The sequence below is a fragment of the Cherax quadricarinatus genome, chromosome 21 (assembly GCF_038502225.1).
Source record: "Cherax quadricarinatus isolate ZL_2023a chromosome 21, ASM3850222v1, whole genome shotgun sequence".
In the NCBI taxonomy this organism is placed as follows: domain Eukaryota; kingdom Metazoa; phylum Arthropoda; class Malacostraca; order Decapoda; family Parastacidae; genus Cherax; species Cherax quadricarinatus.
Genome location: NC_091312.1, coordinates 17,761,686 through 17,786,342, shown reverse-complemented (window position 1 = coordinate 17,786,342; position 24,657 = coordinate 17,761,686). Strand labels below are relative to the sequence as shown.

At 40.2% G+C, this 24,657-nt stretch overlaps 1 protein-coding gene across 3 annotated transcripts in view; it reads left to right on the top strand.

The window, feature by feature from the left end:
* Positions 1-24,657, top strand: part of mRpL1 (mitochondrial ribosomal protein L1) — a 156,105-nt gene that overhangs the window by 104,731 nt on the left and 26,717 nt on the right. For all 3 annotated transcript variants that reach the window (XM_070087273.1, XM_070087271.1, XM_070087272.1), the window contains exons 4-6: positions 8,031-8,150; positions 12,927-13,094; positions 16,833-16,947. In XM_070087273.1, the coding sequence (XP_069943374.1) occupies positions 8,031-8,150; positions 12,927-13,094; positions 16,833-16,947 (403 nt within the window). The remainder of the gene's footprint in view (positions 1-8,030; positions 8,151-12,926; positions 13,095-16,832; positions 16,948-24,657) is intronic.

Here is a 24,657-nt window from a genome sequence, read left to right as displayed (position 1 = left end):
TTCCAAAAAACACACAATTTACTCTTCATAACATTGTTTTTCCTGAACACTCTGGGATTTTCAGAATGGTACTCTAGTAATGGCTTCACTTTGAAATCCCCACTAGCATTAGCACAGAACATTAGCGTCAGCCTGTCTTTCATAGGCTTGTGTCCTGGCATTGCCTTTTCCTCTTGTGTAATGAAGGTCCTCTTTGGCATTTTCTTCCAAAAGAGGCCTGTTTCATCACAGTTGAACACTTGTTCAGGTTTCAGTCCTTCAGCCTCTATGTACTCCTGGAATTCATGCACATATTTTTCAGCCGCCTTGTGGTCCGAACTGGCAGCCTCACCATGCCTTACCACACTGTGTATGCCAGTACGGTTCTTAAATCTCTCAAACCAGCCTTTGCTGGCCTTAAATTCACCCACATCACCACTATTTGCAGGCAATTTCTTTACCAAATCTTCATGCAACTGCCTAGCCTTTTCACAAATAATCGAAGTCATAAGAGTATCTCCTGCTAATTGTTTCTCTTTTATCCACACCAATAATAACTTCTCAACCTCTTCGAGTACTGGTGATCTCATTTTTGTCAGCATGATTTTAAACTGATGGAAGATAGAGGTATGGGTGTGTGTGGGAAACAAGCAGGTTGCAACACTTGGGTTGGAAACAGTAAATGTATAAAAGGCATTCAGCATGAAGTTATAAATAAAGACAATAGATCAGGTCAGCAAACAAAGGGGGACAGCAGAGGGCAGCAAGGGACTAGCTCCCTTAAGGTTTACTATACTAATAGCAGGAGTGTAAGAAATAAGATAGATGAGCTAAGATTAATTGCAAGTGCAGGAGACATAGATATTATTGCTATAACAGAGACCTGGCTCAATCTGAAAGATAGAGAGATGCCCTCTGAATGTCACATACAAGGCTATAAATTATTCCACACTGACAGGGTCAACAGGAAAGGTGGTGGAGTAGCGATGTATGTCAGAGACAATTTAAATTGTTGTGTTAGACAAGATATTAAATTAGAAGCGTCAGCCACTGAATCTGTTTGGTTACAGCTTCTCGAGGGCCGAGAAAAACTAATTTTGGGTGTGATTTACAGGGCCCCAAATCTTGATAGGGAGTGCAGTAAACTTCTATGGGACGAAATTCGTAAGGCATCTACATACGAAAATGTTGTGCTAATGGGAGATTTCAACTATAGACAGATTGACTGGAGCAATTTGACAGGAAATTTAGAGTCAGGTGACTTTCTTGATACGATCCAGGATTGTTTTTTAAAACAGTTTGTGACAGAGCCAACTAGGGGAAATAACCTCCTTGACTTGGTTCTTGCCAGTAGGGAAACACTAATTAATAATCTTGAGGTTAATGATGAGCTTGGGGAAAGTGATCACAAATCACTCAGTTTTAATATATCATGGAATTCCCCTAATAATGGCAATCAAGTCTCCGTCCCTGACTTTCGCTTGGCTGATTTCATAGGACTGAAAAATTACTTAGGTGGGCTGAACTGGAATGACCTGACTAAGGGTCAGGTAGGTGGTGATGGTTGCCGATATGATGCTTTCCAGGGCATAGTTCTAGCTGCTCAGTCAAATTATGTTCCAAATAGGGAAATCAGATCAAACAAAAATGATCCTAAATGGATGAACAATAGATTAAAATATCTGATTGGTCAAAAGAGAGGCATATATAGGCAAATCAAAAGAGGAGAGGGGCAATTGAGAAATCGATATATTCAGTTAAAGAGAGAAATAAAAAAGGGAATTAGAAAAGCAAAAAGAGATTATGAGGTTAAAGTTGCAAGAGAATCGAAGACTAACCCAAAAGGATTCTTTCAGGTATACAGAAGTAAGATCAGGGACAAGATAGGCCCACTCAAAAGTTCCTCGGGTCAGCTCACTGACAGTGATAAGGAAATGTGTAGAATTTTTAACACATACTTCCTCTCAGTTTTTACACAGGAGGATACCAGCGATATTCCAGTAATGATAAATTATGTAGAACAGGACGATAATAAACTGTGCACTATTAGGGTCACAAGTGACATGGTCCTTAGGCAAATAGATAAATTAAAACCTAACAAATCCCCAGGCCCTGATGAACTGTATGCAAGGGTTCTAAAGGAATGTAAAGAGGAGCTTAGCACACCTTTGGCTAATCTTTTCAACATATCACTACAAACTGGCATGGTGCCAGATAAGTGGAAAATGGCAAATGTGATACCTATTTTCAAAACAGGTGACAGGTCCTTAGCTTCGAACTATAGACCAATAAGCCTAACCTCCATAGTGGGAAAATTTATGGAATCAATAATTGCCGAGGCAGTTCGTAGCCACCTTGAAAAGCATAAATTAATCAACGAATCTCAGCATGGTTTTACAAAGGGGCGTTCCTGCCTTACGAATTTATTAACTTTTTTCACTAAGGTATTTGAGGAGGTAGATCATGGTAATGAATATGATATTGTGTATATGGACTTCAGTAAGGCTTTTGACAGGGTCCCACATCAGAGACTATTGAGGAAAATTAAAGCACATGGAATAGGAGGAGAAATTTTTTCCTGGATAGAGGCATGGTTGACAAATAGGCAGCAGAGAGTTTGCATAAATGGGGAGAAATCAGAGTGGGGAAGTGTCACGAGCGGTGTTCCACAGGGGTCAGTGTTGGGCCCCCTGCTGTTCACAATCTACATAAACGACATAGATGAGGGCATAAAGAGCGACATCGGCAAGTTTGCCGATGACACCAAAATAGGCCGTCGAATTCATTCTGACGAGGACATTCGAGCACTCCAGGAAGATTTGAATAGACTGATGCAGTGGTCGGAGAAGTGGCAGATGCAGTTTAATATAGACAAATGCAAAGTTCTAAATGTTGGACAGGACAATAACCATGCCACATATAAACTAAATAATGTAGATCTTAATATTACGGATTGCGAGAAAGATTTAGGAGTTCTGGTTAGCAGTAATCTGAAACCAAGACAACAGTGCATAAGTGTTCGCAATAAAGCTAATAGAATCCTTGGCTTCATATCAAGAAGCATAAATAATAGGAGTCCTCAGGTTGTTCTTCAACTCTATACATCCTTGGTTAGGCCTCATTTGGATTATGCTGCACAGTTTTGGTCACCTTATTACAGAATGGATATAAATTCTCTGGAAAATGTACAAAGGAGGATGACAAAGTTGATCCCATGTATCAGAAACCTTCCCTATGAGGATAGACTAAGGGCCCTGAATCTGCACTCTCTAGAAAGGCGTAGAATTAGGGGGGATATGATTGAGGTGTATAAATGGAAGACAGGAATAAATAAAGGGGATGTAAATAGTGTGCTTAAAATATCTAGCCTAGACAGGACTCGCAGCAATGGTTTTAAGTTGGAAAAATTCAGATTCAGGAAGGATATAGGAAAGTACTGGTTTGGTAATAGAGTTGTGGATGAGTGGAACAAACTCCCAAGTACCGTTATAGAGGCCAGAACGTTGTGTAGCTTTAAAAATAGGTTGGATAAATACATGAGTGGATGTGGGTGGGTGTGAGTTAGACCTGGTAGCTTGTGCTACCAGGTCGGTTGCCGTGTTCCTCCCTTAAGTCAATGTGACCTGACCTGACTAGGTTGGGTGCATTGGCTTAAGCCGGTAGGAGACTTGGACCTGCCTCGCATGGGCCAGTAGGCCTTCTGCAGTGTTCCTTCGTTCTTATGTTCTTATGTTCTTATAAGGTTCTGTAGGGTTTCTTATACATCCTGGACAGTTCGGCCACACTTGTACCACTTTCATGTTGTTCAATGATGGTTTTCTTAAATTCAATCGTATTTCTCACCTTCTTTACCACAGGCTTGGCACTAGGAGCTTTCTTTGGAGCCATGGTAGCTTATTTAGTACTTGCAAACACTAAAATAAATGGAATATTATGAAATATTTCGCTGGAGCACGTGAGGGGACCTTTGCTCACTGGTAAACAATGCCAGACTGGCTGCCGCCCCGGCTCACGCCGTGGGTACGCGTCCAGGACAACATACAACTCGCGAGTCAACCTATGAAAAGCGAGTCCATGTTTATACGAAAATACCCCTATGATTGGCGAAATTTACGATTGCCGGGAACTACGAAAAGCGGGGGACCACTGTATTATGTTTGGTAGCAGAGCAGGTGTTGCGCAACTTAACATTAAGATTGACAACACACTAATTGCCAGACATAATGAGGGCAAATTCCTTGGCCTATACCTCGACAACAACCTAAATTTCATCACCCATATCCAACACATAACAAAAAAAGTATCCAAAATGGTGGGGATCCTCTCCAAAATACGATACTACGTGCCGCAAACTGCACTTCTCACACTATACCATTCACTTATATATCCATACCTCACCTATGCTATCTGTGCTTGGGGTTCAACTGCAGCAACACACCTAAAGCCAATAATAACCCAACAAAAAGCCGCAGTAAGAATAATCACTAAATCCCATCCCTGGCAACATCCCTCCCCCCCCACTCTTCATAGATCTAAACTTACTCCCTGTTCAGAACATCCACACTTACTACTGTGCAATCTATATCTACAGGACCTTAAATTCCAATATTAACCTTGACCTAAAATGCTTTCTTGATAGTTGACAGGATCCACAGGCATAACACCAGACACAAACATCTCTGACATTCCCCGTGTTTGACTAAACCTTTACAAAAATTCAATGTATTTCAAAGGACCTAAAATCTGGAACACCTTACTTGAAAACTCTAGAACTGCAGACACATTCATCACTTTCAAAACTGCAGTTAGAAAACATCTTATCTCCCTGATCCACCCCGACAACTAACTACATAACCACCAGGTGGTTCACAATTACACTCGCCCACTGACTATAAACCCAGAAATACTAATCTTAATCTTAAAATAATAAATCCTAACTAGTCATAAGTTTGCCTATGATACTTCAATATAAACACTTTGTATTGTGCCAAAACAAAAGTATTCACATTGCTAAACTCACAAATTATGATGTAGTCACTTAGCCTTAATACCATAATCTGTAAGGATTTAATGTTAAGAATTAATCTAAGTCTGCTTGAAATGCCTAGCCAGGCTAGGTGTCCTAGTGGCCCCCTCTGTAATTAGTATTTTATAACATGTAAACCACACAATACCCAAAACCTGTAAACCCCACATTGTAACCCTAATAGAGAATAAACTTGAATTGAATTGAATAAAGGTTTGCAGTTCAACCCACTGTGCACACATTTCCTTAATTTTTGAAGTAGGCACAATGGATTCCACAACTGGCATAGGCTTCTCAGGGTTAGCCCCAAACCCTTCAAAATCTTTCTTAATTTCCATACTAATTCTCACCCTTTTTACCACAGGGTTGGCACTAGAAGCTTTCTTGGAGTCCATGGTGACTTATTTTGCAGAAACAAGCACCAAAAACAGTGATATGGACAATCTGGAATGTACCGAATGTATCCTTAGATGCGCACACACTGGCTGGCTTGTAAACACTGGCACACACGGGGCAGTTCAGGCCACACGTGGACATGTCTCGTATGAATCGTATCGTGTACCGGGTTTTGTAACGGGAACCGAGGCAAATTTTTTGCGATATAATGCATCGGATACCGGATTTATCGGATACCGATAGCATCGCGAACCTGGGGTCCACCGTATGTAAATAGATTGAGAAATTTGATGTTCTCCCTTTTTTTTTTTTTATATGTAAGCCTTACAGGGGTTCCCATAATTAATAATGAGTAATGACATTGGCATTTCGGAAAAATTAAGTTACGTACTGTATTTAATATTTAACCTCCCTGGGTTAAACGTATAACCCTTTTGCTGACTGTGCCGTAGTAATACGCCTTTGAGTTCACTGGCCATGCCGTAGTACTCTGTGATGAGCTCACCTCACTCAGATAAGCTGTGAGCAGTAAATTTGGGCCTTGATATGAGAAATTGGATTGATGTGGTAAGTGTGCACCATATAAAAAAAACGGCAGCATGCAGTGCACAATGAGAAAAAAGTGTGATTGTGTTTTTGGTTTAAAATAGCAACTTTGTGGTGCATTTTCTTAGGGTTTTTATGATTGTATTCTCAGTTTCTTGTATAATTTGATAGAATGGATGATATATTGCAGAAATAGAGATGATTTTGATTGCTTTTACGACTGAAAATATCTTTACAATGAGCTCAAAATAGTGGAAATGTTCAATTTTTGCCCATGTTCAAGAGTAAAAATCATGTCACACATCCATTACACATCAATTGGTGGGTCTAATATGTGTTTTCGAATGCGCTGATATTATTTATACAATTTTTACATTATTGCATAACAGTCAATCTTCTATTTTTTTTTTTTTTTTTTTTTTTTTTTTTTTTTTTTTTTTTTTTTTTTTTTTGTGAATAAGAAATCAAAATGGAATTCATGTGTAAAGCCTGAAAATATAGCTAATGAACAGAGGAAATGTTATTTTGGTGCCAGGAATGCCTGTATTATGTATTCTGGACCCTATTTTGAAAATGGAATATTTTGATATTTGTGTGAAATTGGGTACTTGAAAGGACTGGGCAATTTCTTGTGCTCAATCAATAAAATGGAAGAAATTCTATCAAAATAGCTAAGAATTTGGTCAACTGGAACAGTGTAATTGGCCTAAAATAGGACTCAGTGTGCAAAATTGCGGATGTGTAAATATCGCTGAAACAGCAAAATTTGTGAAAGCGTAATTTCATCAGTTTTCGATAAAATTTCATGCTTTTTATTTATAACTTCAGTAAGATTCTCTACCATTTCATAAGATTTTTTTTTCCAAGTTCTTGGACACTGTGGACAAGTTTCAGATTGGGGGGGAGGGGTATAGACACTGAAAAGGTTAATGCCTATTACTTTTCACAATTTTTGAAATTTAAAAAACTTGGTGGACTTTTTTGGAGGTGCAACAAATATAACCCTATTATTCTTGCTTATGTTTTTCCATCCCCATATCACTATTTTGTGTAAAGACCAGATTTTTAGGAATGTAATTGGTGTGATATAGTAGATTATTGCATTTTTTTCAATGCACTGTCCATCTCCCACAGAGGCAGTGTGACCTAAGAAGAAAAACAAAAGTTTTTCTTTTACATGTAATAATTTATACAAGAGAAGGGATTACTAACCCCTTGCTCCCTAGATTATTGTATATCTAGTCGAGATTTCTGCCAGTAAGCCAAAATTAAATTCTGCTCATTAAAAGATTTAACTGAGTAAACAACTATTTCTGCTAAAAAAATCACTTAAAGCACTACTTTAATTCTATAATATAGATTGTGCTCTTCTTCTCTCAACACACAGGCCGTATCCTACCGAGGCTGGGTGGCCCAAAAGGAAAAATGAAAGTTTCTCCTTTTTCTTCTTTCAACACACCGGCCGTATCCCACCGAGGCAGGGTGGCCCAAAAAGAAAAACGAAAGTTTCTCCTTTTACATTTAGTAATATATACAGGAGAAGGGGTTACTAGCCCCTTGCTCCTGGCATTTTAGTCGCCTCTTACAACACGCATGGCTTACGGAGGAAGAATTCTGTTCCACTTCCACATGGAGGTAAGAGGAAATAAACAAGAACAAGAACTAGTAAGAACTATATGCTTGTACATGTATGTGTAGTGTGACCTAAGTGTAATTAGAAGTAGCAAGACGTACCTGAAACCTTGCATGTTCATGAGACAAAAAAAAAAAGACACCAGCAATCCTACCATCATGTAAAACAATTACAGGCTTCTGTTTTACACTCACTTGGCAGGACAGTAGTACCTCCCTGGGTGGTTGCTGTCTACCAACCTACTACCTACATGATTGTGCTCTTAAATTGCTTAATTTCTTAAAACATTTTGTATTGAGCATTGCCTTTTTTTTTTTTAATGGACGACTCATTCATATGTACTGAAATTTTCAGTAAATATCAGTTTATAATTTCTACTGCAATGTGCATCGTAATTTTCACATTCTTTACCTTGACTTATGCTTCATGTCTTGTATATACTGTTTTCAGATGTATAGTGTGAGAGATGCCATAGCTATGCACAGAGAGACACATCACGAGACTCAATTTAATCATTCTAATGCACTTATAAATGCATATATTGAGCTTGATATGTCTGCAGACAAAAAGGTAAGTTGTAAGAAAACATTTTAATATTTTATGCTTTCTTTCCATGATCAACAATCATAATGTACCTTCCCATTATGTCTGCATAAAAGCATGTGCAAAAATAAATTCAAACACACATTCAGTAGAATAAGCCTGCTAAAATCTATACCGTAAGGCCCTGACCCATGCGGTTCCAAGTTATGTTTTGTACATACAACATCAGCACTTTGGAACCAGTTATTTTTTTTTATTTTTTTTTTTTTATTATCACACCGGCCGATTCCCACCAAGGCAGGGTGGCCCGAAAAAGAAAAACTTTCACCATCATTCACTCCATCACTGTCTTGCCAGAAGGGTGCTTTACACTACAGTTTTTAAACTGCAACATTAACACCCCTCCTTCAGAGTGCAGGCACTGTACTTCCCATCTCCAGGACTCAAGTCCGGCCTGCCGGTTTCCCTGAATCCCTTCATAAATGTTACTTTGCTCACACTCCAACAGCACGTCAAGTATTAAAAACCATTTGTCTCCATTCACTCCTATCAAACACGCTCACGCATGCCTGCTGGAAGTCCAAGCCCCTCGCACACAAAACCTCCTTTACCCCCTCCCTCCAACCTTTCCTAGGCCGACCCCTACCCCGCCTTCCTTCCACTACAGACTGATACACTCTTGAAGTCATTCTGTTTCGCTCCATTCTCTCTACATGTCCGAACCACCTCAACAACCCTTCCTCAGCCCTCTGGACAACAGTTTTGGTAATCCCGCACCTCCTCCTAACTTCCAAACTACGAATTCTCTGCATTATATTCACACCACACATTGCCCTCAGACATGACATCTCCACTGCCTCCAGCCTTCTCCTCGCTGCAACATTCATCACCCACGCTTCACACCCATATAAGAGCGTTGGTAAAACTATACTCTCATACATTCCCCTCTTTGCCTCCAAGGACAAAGTTCTTTGTCTCCACAGACTCCTAAGTGCACCACTCACTCTTTTTCCCTCATCAATTCTATGATTCACCTCATCTTTCATAGACCCATCCGCTGACACGTCCACTCCCAAATATCTGAATACGTTCACCTCCTCCATACTCTCTCCCTCCAATCTGATATTCAATCTTTCATCACCTAATCTTTTTGTTATCCTCATAACCTTACTCTTTCCTGTATTCACCTTTAATTTTCTTCTTTTGCACACCCTACCAAATTCATCCACCAATCTCTGCAACTTCTCTTCAGAATCTCCCAAGAGCACAGTGTCATCAGCAAAGAGCAGCTGTGACAACTCCCACTTTGTGTGTGATTCTTTATCTTTTAACTCCACGCCTCTTGCCAAGACCCTCGCATTTACTTCTCTTACAACCCCATCTATAAATATATTAAACAACCACGGTGACATCACACATCCTTGTCTAAGGCCTACTTTTACTGGGAAAAAATTCCCCTCTTTCCTACATACTCTAACTTGAGCCTCACTATCCTCGTAAAAACTCTTCACTGCTTTCAGTAACCTACCTCCTACACCATACACTTGCAACATCTGCCACATTGCCCCCCTATCCACCCTGTCATACGCCTTTTCCAAATCCATAAATGCCACAAAGACCTCTTTAGCCTTATCTAAATACTGTTCACTTATATGTTTCACTGTAAACACCTGGTCCACACACCCCCTACCTTTCCTAAAGCCTCCTTGTTCATCTGCTATCCTATTCTCCGTCTTACTCTTAATTCTTTCAATTATAACTCTACCATACACTTTACCAGGTACACTCAACAGACTTATCCCCCTATAATTTTTGCACTCTCTTTTATCCCCTTTGCCTTTATACAAAGGAACTATGCATGCTCTCTGCCAATCCCTAGGTACCTTACCCTCTTCCATACATTTATTAAATAATTGCACCAACCACTCCAAAACTATATCCCCACCTGCTTTTAACATTTCTATCTTTATCCCATCAATCCCGGCTGCCTTACCCCCTTTCATTTTACCTACTGCCTCACGAACTTCCCCCACACTCACAACTGACTCTTCCTCACTCCTACAAGATGTTATTCCTCCTTGCCCTATACACGAAATCACAGCTTCCCTATCTTCATCAACATTTAACAATTCCTCAAAATATTCCTTCCATCTTCCCAATACCTCTAACTCTCCATTTAATAACTCTCCTCTCCTATTTTTAACTGACAAATCCATTTGTTCTCTAGGCTTTCTTAACTTGTTAATCTCACTCCAAAACTTTTTCTTATTTTCAACAAAATTTGTTGATAACATCTCACCCACTCTCTCATTTGCTCTCGTTTTACATTGCTTCACCACTCTCTTAACTTCTCTCTTTTTCTCCATATACTCTTCCCTCCTTGCATCACTTCTACTTTGTAAAAACTTCTCATATGCTAACTTTTTCTCCCTTACTACTCTCTTTACATCATCATTCCACCAATCGCTCCTCTTCCCTCCTGCACCCACTTTCCTGTAACCACAAACTTCTGCTGAACACTCTAACACTACATTTTTAAACCTACCCCATACCTCTTCGACCCCATTGCCTATGCTCTCATTAGCCCATCTATCCTCCAATAGCTGTTTATATCTTACCCTAACTGCCTCCTCTTTTAGTTTATAAACCTTTACCTCTCTCTTCCCTGATGCTTCTATTCTCCTTGTATCCCATCTACCTTTTACTCTCAGTGTAGCTACAACTAGAAAGTGATCTGATATATCTGTGGCCCCTCTATAAACATGTACATCCTGAAGTCTACTCAACAGTCTTTTATCTACCAATACATAATCCAACAAACTACTGTCATTTCGCCCTACATCATATCGTGTATACTTATTTATCCTCTTTTTCTTAAAATATGTATTACCTATAACTAAACCCCTTTCTATACAAAGTTCAATCAAAGGGCTCCCATTATCATTTACACCTGGCACCCCAAACTTACCTACCACACCCTCTCTAAAAGTTTCTCCTACTTTAGCATTCAAGTCCCCTACCACAATTACTCTCTCACTTGGTTCAAAGGCTCCTATACATTCACTTAACATCTCCCAAAATCTCTCTCTCTCCTCTGCATTCCTCTCTTCTCCAGGTGCATACACGCTTATTATGACCCACTTCTCGCATCCAACCTTTACTTTAATCCACATAATTCTTGAATTTACACATTCATATTCTCTTTTCTCCTTCCATAACTGATCATTTAACATTACTGCTACCCCTTCCTTTGCTCTAACTCTCTCAGATACTCCAGATTTAATCCCATTTATTTCCCCCCACTGAAACTCTCCTACCCCCTTCAGCTTTGTTTCGCTTAGGGCCAGGACATCCAACTTCTTTTCATTCATAACATCAGCAATCATCTGTTTCTTGTCATCCGCACTACATCCACGCACATTTAAGCAACCCAGTTTTATAAAGTTTTTCTTCTTCTCTTTTTTAGTAATTGTATACAGGAGAAGGGGTTACTAGCCCATTGCTCCCGGCATTTTAGTCGCCTCATACGACACGCATGGCTTACGGAGGAAAGATTCTTTTCCACTTCCCCATGGACAATAGAAGAAATAAAAAGAACAAGAGCTATTTAGAAAAAGGAGAAAAACCTAGATGTATGTATATATATATATATGCATGTGCGTGTCTATGAAGTGTGACCAAAGTGTAAGTAGGAGTAGCAAGATATCCCTGTTATCTTAGCGTGTTTATGAGACAGAAAAAGAAACCAGCAATCCTACCATCATGCAAAACAGTTACAGGTTTTTGTTTCACAGTCATCTGGCAGGACGGTAGTACTTCCCTGGGTGGTTGCTGTCTACCAACCTACTACCTTTCTCTTTTCTTGGAGGTGAGAAATACAATGCCTGCAAACCATACCACGGGCGGGGCTAGAACCCGCGATCAGAGAGTCTCAAAACTCCACACCGTCGCGTTAGCCACTGGAACAGCTAGCCACAATAAGATTCGTCCAACTAGGTATATTTCTACACCATAGGAAGGTTAGCATAGGCACCACTGTGACCACAAATGCAAGTTTTTACAAGCGAATCTCCGGCTAGCTTGGCCATGACGAACTCTAGCTCAAGTCCCCTCAAAGCCGTCAACATGAGACACTCTGATTGTGGGTTCTATCCCCACCCGTGGTATGGTTTGTTTGCAATCGTGTCATTACGATTTTGTGAGTCATGTTGACAGTGCCTGAACTCTAAAGGAGGGGTTTGGGATATTTGCTATTTGGAGGGACATCTGAACTGTTGTATCTGTGAGCCTCTGGCAAGACAGTGATAGTGTGAATAATGGTAAAAGTGTTTCTTTTCGGGCCACCCTGTCTCAGTGGTAGATGACTAATCAGTTTCCATGAATTCGTTTATTAATGTTACTTTGCTCAAACCCCAAAAGCACACATCAACACGCTCTCACACACTTTCTGGAAATCATACCCCTCGCACAGAAAACCTCCTTTACCCCCTCCCTCCAACCTTTCCTAGGACGACCCCTAGGAAAGGTTGGTCGTTTCCCACTGAGGTAGAATGACCTGGCAAAGAAACACTTCACCATCATTCACTTTATCACTGTCATGCAATGAGTAGTTTTTGAGAATATAACCTAAATATTCTTTTTTAAATTTTAGTATTATCATTCTTATGGCATACTATAGTAGCAGTTAAGAAAGTAAAATTTGTCTGGTAGTGTAAAAGATATGTATTTTATCCAAAAAAAAAAAAGTATATATTTTTTCATCTGGCTCTTATTCTTAAATTATTTTAATCTTCTATTTTGCAGAATCGTTATATTGACAATTTTTCCAATGTAATTCAACTGCCATATCATTTTGAAAATGAACAACAAAGAACAGTTTTGGCCATATCTCGTAATGAAGAAGTGATTGAGCAAGCTTGGCAGATGGGAGTAACACTTGCAGCTGGACTTGATGTTGTTAAGCAAGTGCAGGTCAGTATTCCATACAGTAAAGAATAAAAAAAAGGCATGATACCATGACTGCAACAGTACACAAATAACCTCCACATAGGGGGCAGAGACTTATGAGGAAACATCATCATAAGTTTCAGTGTCCTAAATGTGGGCTATTTGTGTATTCTGTACAATTGCTCTACACTGAAATTCTGTCTCAAAATCTATGATTTATCATTTAGTTTTCATTATACAATAAACAAAGTTCATAAAGGTGTGTTGGAGTAATGTAGCACATCACTTTTTTTGTTTGGACTCATGAAATCATAATAATATGGTTGCAAACAAATCACAGAACAGGTGGGGCTCGTACCCATTATGTGATTTAATTTACTTTAATGTTTGATAATTATGCATGCAGCAACTTTAAAGACTATATTTAACAGTGTAACAAAAGATTGCTTCTTGAGTGAGTGATACAGTATACACAGTATTTAAATTCCTTATTTTTTACCGTTTCATGACTAGACTGTGTCTAAAAAATGAAACATTCACCAGCAGGTCCCCTCAGGAAAGGTTCCTTGAGGTAAATGTTGGACTTCTGTTTCAAGGAATTGAAATTGACCTCTGTGACCAAGTAGATTAAAATGGTATCTAAAGATTTATCTTGAATTTGTAAGTGCCCTTCAAGAAAGATTTCTTGATGCTGATGGATTTTTGATTCAAAGAATTTTCTGTTTCCTCCCATTCCTTAGATTGCCTCCTATTCCCCAGGCACTGTATGACCCCTGTGGGCTTAGTAATTCCCTTTATAATAATAATAATAAGCATAGGGAACAAATGGATTTGTCAGTTAAAAACAGAGTAGGGGAGTTAATAGATGGGGAGATGGAGGTTTTGGGTAGATGGCGAGAATATTTTGAGGAACTTTTAAATATCGACAAAGAAAGGGAGGCGGTAATTTCATGCACTGGCCAGGGAGGTATACCATCTTTTAGGAGTGAAGAAGAACAGGATGTGAATATGGGGGAGGTGCGTGAGGCATTACATAGAATGAAAGGGGTAAAGCAGCTGGAACTGACGGGATCATGACAGAAATGTTAAAAGCAGGGGGGGGGGGTATAGTGTTGGAGTGGTTGGTGTTTTTGTTTAAGAAATGCATGAAAGAGGGGAAGGTACCTAGAGATTGGCGGAGAGCATGTATAGTCCCTTTATATAAAGGGAAGGGGGACAAAAGAGATTGTAAAAATTATAGAGGAATAAGTTTACTGAGTATACCAGGAAAAGTGTACGGTAGGGTTATAATTGAAAGAATTAGAGGTAAGACAGAATGTAGGATTGCGGATGAGCAAGGAGGTTTTAGAGTGGGTAGGGGATGTGTAGATCAAGGGTTTGCATTGAAGCATATATATGAATAGCATTTAGATAAAGGTAGGGAAGCTTTTATTGCATTTATGGATTTAGAAAAGCCGTATGATAGTGGATAGGGGAGCAATGTGGCAGATGTTGCAAGTATATGGAATAGGTGGTAAGAGTTTTTATGAGGATAATGAGGCTCAGGTTAGGGTGTGTAGAAGAGAGGGAGACTACATCCTTGTAAAAGTAGGTCTTATACAGGGATGTGTAATGTCACCATGGTTGTTTAATATATTTATAGATGGGGTTGTAAAAGAAGTAAATGTTAGGGTGTTCGGGAGACGGGTGGGATTAAATTATGGGGAATCAAATACAAAATGGGACTTGATACAGTTGCTTTTTGCTGATGATACTGTGCTTATGGGAGATTCTAAAGAAAAATTGAAAAGGTTAGTGGACGAGTTTGGGAGTGTGTGTAAAGGTAGAAAGTTGAAAGTGAACATAGAAAAGAGTAAGGTGATGAGGGTATCAAATGATTTAGATAAAGAAAAATTGGATATCAAATTGGGGAGGAGGAGTATGGAAGAAGTAAATGTTTTCAGATACTTGGGAGTTGACGTATCGGCGGATGGATTTATGAAGGATGAGGTTAATCATAGAATTGATGAGGGAAAAAAGGTGAGTGGTGCATTGAGGTATATGTGGAGACAAAAAATGTTATCTATGGAGGCAAAGAAGGGAATGTATGAAAGTATAGTAGTACCAACACTCTTATATGGGTGTGAAGCTTGGGTTGTGAATGCAGCAGTGAGGAGGCGGTTGGAGGCAGTGGAGATGTCCTGTCTAAGGGCAATGTGTGGTGCAAGTATTATGCAGAAAATTCGGAGTGTGGAAATTAGAGAAGGTGTGGAGTTAATAAATGTATTAGAGGGCTGAAGGGGGGTTGTTGAGGTGGTTTGGTCATTTAGAGAGAGTGGATCAAAGTAGAATGACATGGAGAGTGGTTAAATCTGTAGGGGAAGGAAGGCGGGGTAGGGGTCATCCTCGAAAAGGTTGGAAGGAAGGGGTAAAGGAGGTTTTTTGGGCGAGGGGCTTGGACTTCCAGCAGGCGTACGTGAGCGTGTTCGATAGGAGTGAATGGAAACGAATGGTATTTGAGACTTGACGATCTGTTGGAGTGTGAGCAGGGAAATATTTAGTGAAGGGATTCAGGGAAACCGGTTATTTTTATATAGCTGGACTTGAGTCCTGGAAATGGAAAGTACAATGCCTGCACTCTAAAGGAGGGGTTCGGGATATTAGCAGTTTGGAGGGATATGTTGTGTATCTTTATACGTATATGCTTCTAAACTGTTGTGTTCTGAGCACCTCTTTAAAAACAGTGATTACGTGTGAGTGAGGTGAAAGTGTTGAATGATGATGAAAGTATTTATTTTTGGGGATTTTCTTTCTTTTTGGGTCACCCTGCCTCGGTGGGAGACGGCCGAGTTGTTAAAAAAAAAAATAATAATAATAATAATCCTAGGTAGTAGGTTGGTAAACAGCAACTGCCCAGAGAGGTACTACTATCCTGCCAAGTGAATGTAGAACCAAAGCCTGTGATGGTAGGATTGCTAGTGTCTTCTTTTGTCTCATAAACATGCAAGATTTCAGGTACATCTTGCTACTTCTACTTACACTTAGGTCACACTACACATGCATGTACAAGCATATATATACACACCCCTGTGGGTTTTCTTCTATTTTCTTACTAGTTCTTGTTCTTAGTTATTTCCTCTTATCTCAGTGGAACAGAATTCTTCCTCTGTAAGCCATGTGTGTCATAAGAGACAACTAAAATCCCGGGAGCAAGAGGCTAGTAGCCCCTTCTCCTGTATACATTACTAAAGTTAAAAAGAGAAACTTTTTTTTTTCTTTTTGGGCCACCCTACCTTGGTGGGATACGGCTGGTTTGTTGAAAGAATAATAATATTGAAAAGTTAACTTGTGTTTGATCTGGGAGAGTGTGAGAACCCCAGGTGTTCATCTCACATTGGGGACATGTTTCCTGATTAGCTGGAACTACGTCCTGGAGGTGGAAAGTACAATGCCTGCATTTTAAATGAACTCATAATGTTAAATACAAGTTATTGTTTCTATTTTTGTACTTGTATATACTCTACTGAACATTATATAAAGTTATTCTTTGATTTTTGTTATTAGGTTCATGGGGGGACCCATGAACCTGTAGGGGGTTATACAGCACCTAAGGGAATGAGTTTGATCCAGGGAAGGGGAGATCAAGCTCACTTCCTTGAATCAAGAGCCCCTTGCTGGCATTGAGGGACTGTCCTTGAAGGACTTTGTATATTTAATCCGTTTTTATTTGTTCCTTTTAGATTATATCTGTATCCTTAAATTATTATAGTGAAATATTTCCAGAGTGGGGAGGTAAGCTTTCAGGATATTCAGCACTTTATTGCTGAAAAAGACACTTTGCCAGACCTGGTACCCATTCGTGGGCTTATGAAGAGACGATTCCCAAGTGTTATGAATGGTGAGTACAGAATTCATAATGATTGTATTTTACGTGTCTTATAAGAGTCAGTAAAATCAAGTAAATAAAGATGAGCACTGTATTATACATCTCTCAATTTTTTAACATGGTAATATTTTTTTTATTATTTATTAACAGATCGGCTGTTTCCCACCAAGGCAGGGTAGCCCGAAAAAGAAAAACTTTCATCATCATTTACTCCATCACTGTCTTGCCAAAGGCATGCCTACACTACAGTTATAAAACTGCAACATTAACACCCCTCCTTCAGAGTTCAGACACTGTACTTCCCATTCCCACGACTCAAGTCCGGCCTGCCGGTTTCCCTGAATCCCTTCGTAAATGTTATCTTGCTTACACTCCAACAGCATGTCAAGTCCTGAAAACCATTTGTCTCCATTTGTTCCTGTCTAACATGCTCACACATGCTTGCTGGAAGTCCAAGCCCCTCACACACAAAACCTCCTTTACCCCCTCCCTCCCACCTTTCCAAGGCCAACCCCTACTCTGCTTACCCTCCACTACAGATTTGTATACTCTCAAAGGCATTCTGTTTTGTTCCACCCTCTCTACATGTCCAAACCATCTCAATAACCCTCCTCAGCCCTCTGGATAATATTTTTGGTAATCCCACACCACCACCTTATCTCCAAACTATGGATTCTCTGCATTATATTCACACCACACATTGCCCTCAGACATGAGATCTCCACTGCCTACAGCCTTTTCCTTGTTGCAACATTCACAACCCATACCTCACACCCATACATTCCCCTCTTTGTTTTCATGGATAAAATTCTTTGTCTCCAGAGACTCCTCGGTGCACCACTCACTTTTTTCCCCTCGTCAATTATATGATTCACCTCATCTTTCATAGACCCATCTGCTGACACATCCACTCCCAAATATCTGAACACATTCACCTCCTCCATACTCTCCCTCCAATCTGATATCCAATCTTCCGTTACCGATTTTTTTTGTTATCCTTACTCTTTCCTATATTCACTTTTAACTTCCTTCTTTCACATACCCTACCAAACTCATCAGCCAACCTCTGCAACTTCTCTTCAGAATCTCCCAAATGCATAGTGTCATCAGCAAAGAGCAACTGTGACAACTCCCACTTTGTGTTAGATTCTTTATCTTTTAACCCCACACCTCTTGCCAACACCTGAGCATAAACTTCTCTTATTACTCCATCTATAAATATATTGAACAACCATGGTGGCATCACACATCCCTGTCTAAGACCTACTTTTACTGGGAAATAATCCCCCTCTTGCCTACATACTCTAACCTGAGCCTCAATGTCTTTGTAAAAACTTTTCACTGCTTTCAATAACCTACCTCTTATTCCATACATTTGCAACATCTGCCACATTGCCCCCCCTATCCTCCCTTTTCCAAATCCATAAATGCAACAAAAACCTGTTTACCCTGATCTTAATACTTTTCACCTATGTGTGTTGCTGCAAACACTTGGTCTAAATACCCCCTACTTTTCCTAAAGCTTCCTTATTCATCTGCTATTCTGCTCTCTGTCTTACTCATAATTCTATCAATAATAACTCTACCATACACTTTACCAGGTATACTCACTTTTTTTTTTTTTTTCAACAAACCGGCCGTATCCCACCAAGGCAGGGTGGCCCAAAAAGAAAAACGAAAGTTTCTCTTTTTAAATTTAGTAGTTTATACGGGAGAAGGGGTTAACAGCCCCTTGCTCCCGGCATTTTAGTCGCCTCTTATAACACGCATGGCTTACGGAGGAAGAATTCTGTTCCACTTCCCCATGGAGATAAGAGGAAGTAAACAAGAACAAGAACTAGAAAGAAAATAGAAGAAAACCCAGAGGGGTGTGTATATATATGCTTGTACATGTATGCTAAAGTAGGAGAAACTTTTAGAGAGGGTGTGGTAGGTAAGTTTGGGGTGCCAGGTGTAAATGATAATGGGAGCCCTTTGATTGAACTTTGTATAGAAAGGGGTTTAGTTATAGGTAATACATATTTTAAGAAAAAGAGGATAAATAAGTATACACGATATGATGTAGGGCGAAATGACAGTAGTTTGTTGGATTATGTATTGGTAGATAAAAGACTGTTGAGTAGACTTCAGGATGTACATGTTTATAGAGGGGCCACAGATATATCAGATCACTTTCTAGTTGTAGCTACACTGAGAGTAAAAGGTAGATGGGATACAAGGAGAATAGAAGCATCAGGGAAGAGAGAGGTGAAGGTTTATAAACTAAAAGAGGAGGCAGTTACGGTAAGATATAAACAGCTATTGGAGGATAGATGGGCTAATGAGAGCATAGGCAATGGGGTCGAAGAGGTATGGGGTAGGTTTAAAAATGTAGTGTTAGAGTGTTCAGCAGAAGTTTGTGGTTACAGGAAAGTGGGTGCAGGAGGGAAGAGGAGCGATTGGTGGAATGATGATGTAAAGAGAGTAGTAAGGGAGAAAAAGTTAGCATATGAGAAGTTTTTACAAAGTAGAAGTGATGCAAGGAGGGAAGAGTATATGGAGAAAAAGAGAGAGGTTAAGAGAGTGGTGAAGCAATGTAAAAAGAGAGCAAATGAGAGAGTGGGTGAGATGTTATCAACAAATTTTGTTGAAAATAAGAAAAAGTTTTGGAGTGAGATTAACAAGTTAAGAAAGCCTAGAGAACAAATGGATTTGTCAGTTAAAAATAGGAGAGGAGAGTTATTAAATGGAGAGTTAGAGGTATTGGGAAGATGGAAGGAATATTTTGAGGAATTGTTAAATGTTGATGAAGATAGGGAAGCTGTGATTTCGTGTATAGGGCAAGGAGGAATAACATCTTGTAGGAGTGAGGAAGAGCCAGTTGTGAGTGTGGGGGAAGTTCGTGAGGCAGTAGGTAAAATGAAAGGGGGTAAGGCAGCCGGGATTGATGGGATAAAGATAGAAATGTTAAAAGCAGGTGGGGATATAGTTTTGGAGTGGTTGGTGCAATTGTTTAATAAATGTATGGAAGAGGGTAAGGTACCTAGGGATTGGCAGAGAGCATGCATAGTTCCTTTGTATAAAGGCAAAGGGGATAAAAGAGAGTGCAAAAATTATAGGGGGATAAGTCTGTTGATGGAGTGAATGATGGTGAAAGTTTTTCTTTTTCGGGCCACCCTGCCTTGGTGGGAATCGGCCGGTGTGATAATAAGTCTGTTGAGTGTACCTGGTAAAGTGTATGGTAGAGTTATAATTGAAAGAATTAAGAGTAAGACGGAGAATAGGATAGCAGATGAACAAGGAGGCTTTAGGAAAGGTAGGGGGTGTGTGGACCAGGTGTTTACAGTGAAACATATAAGTGAACAGTATTTAGATAAGGCTAAAGAGGTCTTTGTGGCATTTATGGATTTGGAAAAGGCGTATGACAGGGTGGATAGGGGGGCAATGTGGCAGATGTTGCAAGTGTATGGTGTAGGAGGTAGGTTACTGAAAGCAGTGAAGAGTTTTTACGAGGATAGTGAGGCTCAAGTTAGAGTATGTAGGAAAGAGGGAAATTTTTTTCCCAGTAAAAGTAGGCCTTAGACAAGGATGTGTGATGTCACCGTGGTTGTTTAATATATTTATAGATGGGGTTGTAAGAGAAGTAAATGCGAGGGTCTTGGCAAGAGGCGTGGAGTTAAAAGATAAAGAATCACACACAAAGTGGGAGTTGTCACAGCTGCTCTTTGCTGATGACACTGTGCTCTTGGGAGATTCTGAAGAGAAGTTGCAGAGATTGGTGGATGAATTTGGTAGGGTGTGCAAAAGAAGAAAATTAAAGGTGAATACAGGAAAGAGTAAGGTTATGAGGATAACAAAAAGATTAGGTGATGAAAGATTGAATATCAGATTGGAGGGAGAGAGTATGGAGGAGGTGAACGTATTCAGATATTTGGGAGTGGACGTGTCAGCGGATGGGTCTATGAAAGATGAGGTGAATCATAGAATTGATGAGGGAAAAAGAGTGAGTGGTGCACTTAGGAGTCTGTGGAGACAAAGAACTTTGTCCTTGGAGGCAAAGAGGGGAATGTATGAGAGTATAGTTTTACCAACGCTCTTATATGGGTGTGAAGCGTGGGTGATGAATGTTGCAGCAAGGAGAAGGCTGGAGGCAGTGGAGATGTCATGTCTGAGGGCAATGTGTGGTGTGAATATAATGCAGAGAATTCGTAGTTTGGAAGTTAGGAGGAGGTGCGGGATTACCAAAACTGTTGTCCAGAGGGCTGAGGAAGGGTTGTTGAGGTGGTTCGGACATGTAGAGAGAATGGAGCGAAACAGAATAACTTCAAGAGTGTATCAGTCTGTAGTGGAAGGAAGGCGGGGTAGGGGTCGGCCTAGGAAGGGTTGGAGGGAGGGGGTAAAGGAGGTTTTGTGTGCGAGGGGCTTGGACTTCCAGCAGGCATGCGTGAGCGTGTTTGATAGGAGTGAATGGAGACAAATGGTTTTTAATACTTGACGTGCTGTTGGAGTGTGAGCAAAGTAACATTTATGAAGGGATTCAGGGAAACCGGCAGGCCGGACTTGAGTCCTGGAGATGGGAAGTACAGTGCCTGCACTCTGAAGGAGGGGTGTTAATGTTGCAGTTTAAAAACTGTAGTGTAAAGCACCCTTCTGGCAAGACAGTGATGGAGTGAATGATGGTGAAAGTTTTTCTTTTTCGGGCCACCCTGCCTTGGTGGGAATCGGCCGGTGTGATAATAAAAAAAATAATAAATAATGTATGTGTAGTGTGACCTAAGTGTAAGTAGAAGTAGCAAGACATACCTGAAATCTTGCATGTTTATGAGACAAAAAAGGACACCAGCAATCCTACCATCATGTAAAACAATTACAGGCTTTCATTTTACACTCGGCAGGACGGTAGTACCTCCCTGGGCGGTTGCTGTCTACCAACCTATTACCTAGAATACTCAGACTTATTCCCCTATAATTTTTACACTCTCTTTTGCCCCCTTTGCCTTTATACAAAGGAACTATGCATGCTCTCTGCCAGTCCCTAGGTACCTTACCCTCTTCCATACATTTATTATATAAAAACACTATTTTTTTATTATCACACTGGCCGATTCCCACCAAGGCAGGGTGGCCCGAAAAAGAAAAACTTTCACCATCATTCACTCCATCACTGTCTTGCCAGAAGGGTGCTTTACACTACAGTTTTTAAACTGCAACATTAACACCCCTCCTTCAGAGTGCAGGCACTGTACTTCCCATCTCCAGGACTCAAGTCCGGCCTGCCGGTTTCCCTGAATCCCTTCATAAATGTTACTTTGCTCACACTCCAACAGCACGTCAAGTATTAAAAACCATTTGTCTCCATTCACTCCTATCAAACACGCTCACGCATGCCTGCTGGAAGTCCAAGCCCCTCGCACACAAAACCACCTTTACCCCCTCCCTCCAACCCTTCCTAGGCCGACCCCTACCCCGCCTTCCTTCCACTACAGACTGATACACTCTTGAAGTTATTCTGTTTCGCTCCATTCTCTCTACATGTCCGAACCACCTCAACAACCCTTCCTCAGCCCTCTGGACAACAGTTTTGGTAATCCCGCACCTCCTCCTAACTTCCAAACTACGAATTCTCTGCATTATATTCACACCACACATTGCCCTCAGACATGACATCTCCACTGCCTCCAGCCTTCTCCTCGCTGCAACATTCATCACCCATGCTTCACACCCATATAAGAGCGTTGGTAAAACTATACTCTCATACATTCCCCTCTTTGCCTCCAAGGACAAAGTTCTCTGTCTCCACAGACTCCTAAGTGCACCACTCACTCTTTTTCCCTCATCAATTCTATGATTCACCTCATCTTTCATAGACCCATCCGCTGACACGTCCACTCCCAAATATCTGAATACGTTCACCTCCTCCATACTCTCTCCCTCCAATCTGATATTCAATCTTTCATCACCTAATCTTTTTGTTATCCTCATAACCTTACTCTTTCCTGTATTCACCTTTAATTTTCTTCTTTTGCACACCCTACCAAATTCATCCACCAATCTCTGCAGCTTCTCTTCAGAATCTCCCAAGAGCACAGTGTCATCAGCAAAGAGCAGCTGTGACAACTCCCACCCTGTGTGTGATTCTTTATCTTTTAACTCCACGCCTCTTGCCAAGACCCTCGCATTTACTTCTCTTACAACCCCATCTATAAATATATTAAACAACCACGGTGACATCACACATCCTTGTCTAAGGCCTACTTTTACTGGGAAAAAATTTCCCTCTTTTCTACATACTCTAACTTGAGCCTCACTATCCTCGTAAAAACTCTTCACTGCTTTCAGTAACCTACCTCCTACACCATACACTTGCAACATCTGCCACATTGCCCCCCTATCCACCCTGTCATACGCCTTTTCCAAATCCATAAATGCCACAAAGACCTCTTTAGCCTTATCTAAATACTGTTCACTTATATGTTTCACTGTAAACACCTGGTCCACACACCCCCTACCTTTCCTAAAGCCTCCTTGTTCATCTGCTATCCTATTCTCCGTCTTACTCTTAATTCTTTCAATTATAACTCTACCATACACTTTACCAGGTACACTCAACAGACTTATCCCCCTATAATTTTTGCACTCTCTTTTATCCCCTTTGCCTTTATACAAAGGAACTATGCATGCTCTCTGCCAATCCCTAGGTACCTTACCCTCTTCCATACATTTATTAAATAATTGCACCAACCACTCCAAAACTATATCCCCACCTGCTTTTAACATTTCTATCTTTATCCCATCAATCCCGGCTGCCTTACCCCCTTTCATTTTACCTACTGCCTCACGAACTTCCCCCACACTCACAACTGGCTCTTCCTCACTCCTACAAGATGTTATTCCTCCTTGCCCTATACACGAAATCACAGCTTCCCTATCTTCATCAACATTTAACAATTCCTCAAAATATTCCCTCCATCTTCCCAATACCTCTAACTCTCCATTTAATAACTCTCCTCTCCTATTTTTAACTGACAAATCCATTTGTTCTCTAGGCTTCCTTAACTTGTTAATCTCACTCCAAAACTTTTTCTTATTTTCAACAAAATTTGTTGATAACAGCTCACCCACTCTCTCATTTGCTCTCTTTTTACATTGCTTCACCACTCTCTTAACCTCTCTCTTTTTCTCCATATACTCTTCCCTCCTTGCATCACTTCTACTTTGTAAAAACTTCTCATATGCTAACTTTTTCTCCCTTACTACTCTCTTTACATCATCATTCCACCAATCGCTCCTCTTCCCTCCTGCACCCACTTTCCTGTAACCACAAACTTCTGCTGAACACTCTAACACTACATTTTTAAACCTACCCCATTCCTCTTCGACCCCATTGCCTATGCTCTCATTAGCCCATCTATCCTCCAATAGCTGTTTATATCTTACCGTAACTGCCTCCTCTTTTAGTTTATAAACCTTCACCTCTCTCTTCCCTGATGCTTCTATTCTCCTTGTATCCCATCTACCTTTTACTCTCAGTGTAGCTACAACTAGAAAGTGATCTGATATATCTGTGGCCCCTCGATAAACATGTACATCCTGAAGTCTACTCAACAGTCTTTTATCTACTAATACATAATCCAACAAACTACTGTCATTTCGCCCTACATCATATCGTGTATACTTATTTATCCTCTTTTTCTTAAAATATGTATTACCTATAACTAAACCCCTTTCTATACAAAGTTCAAT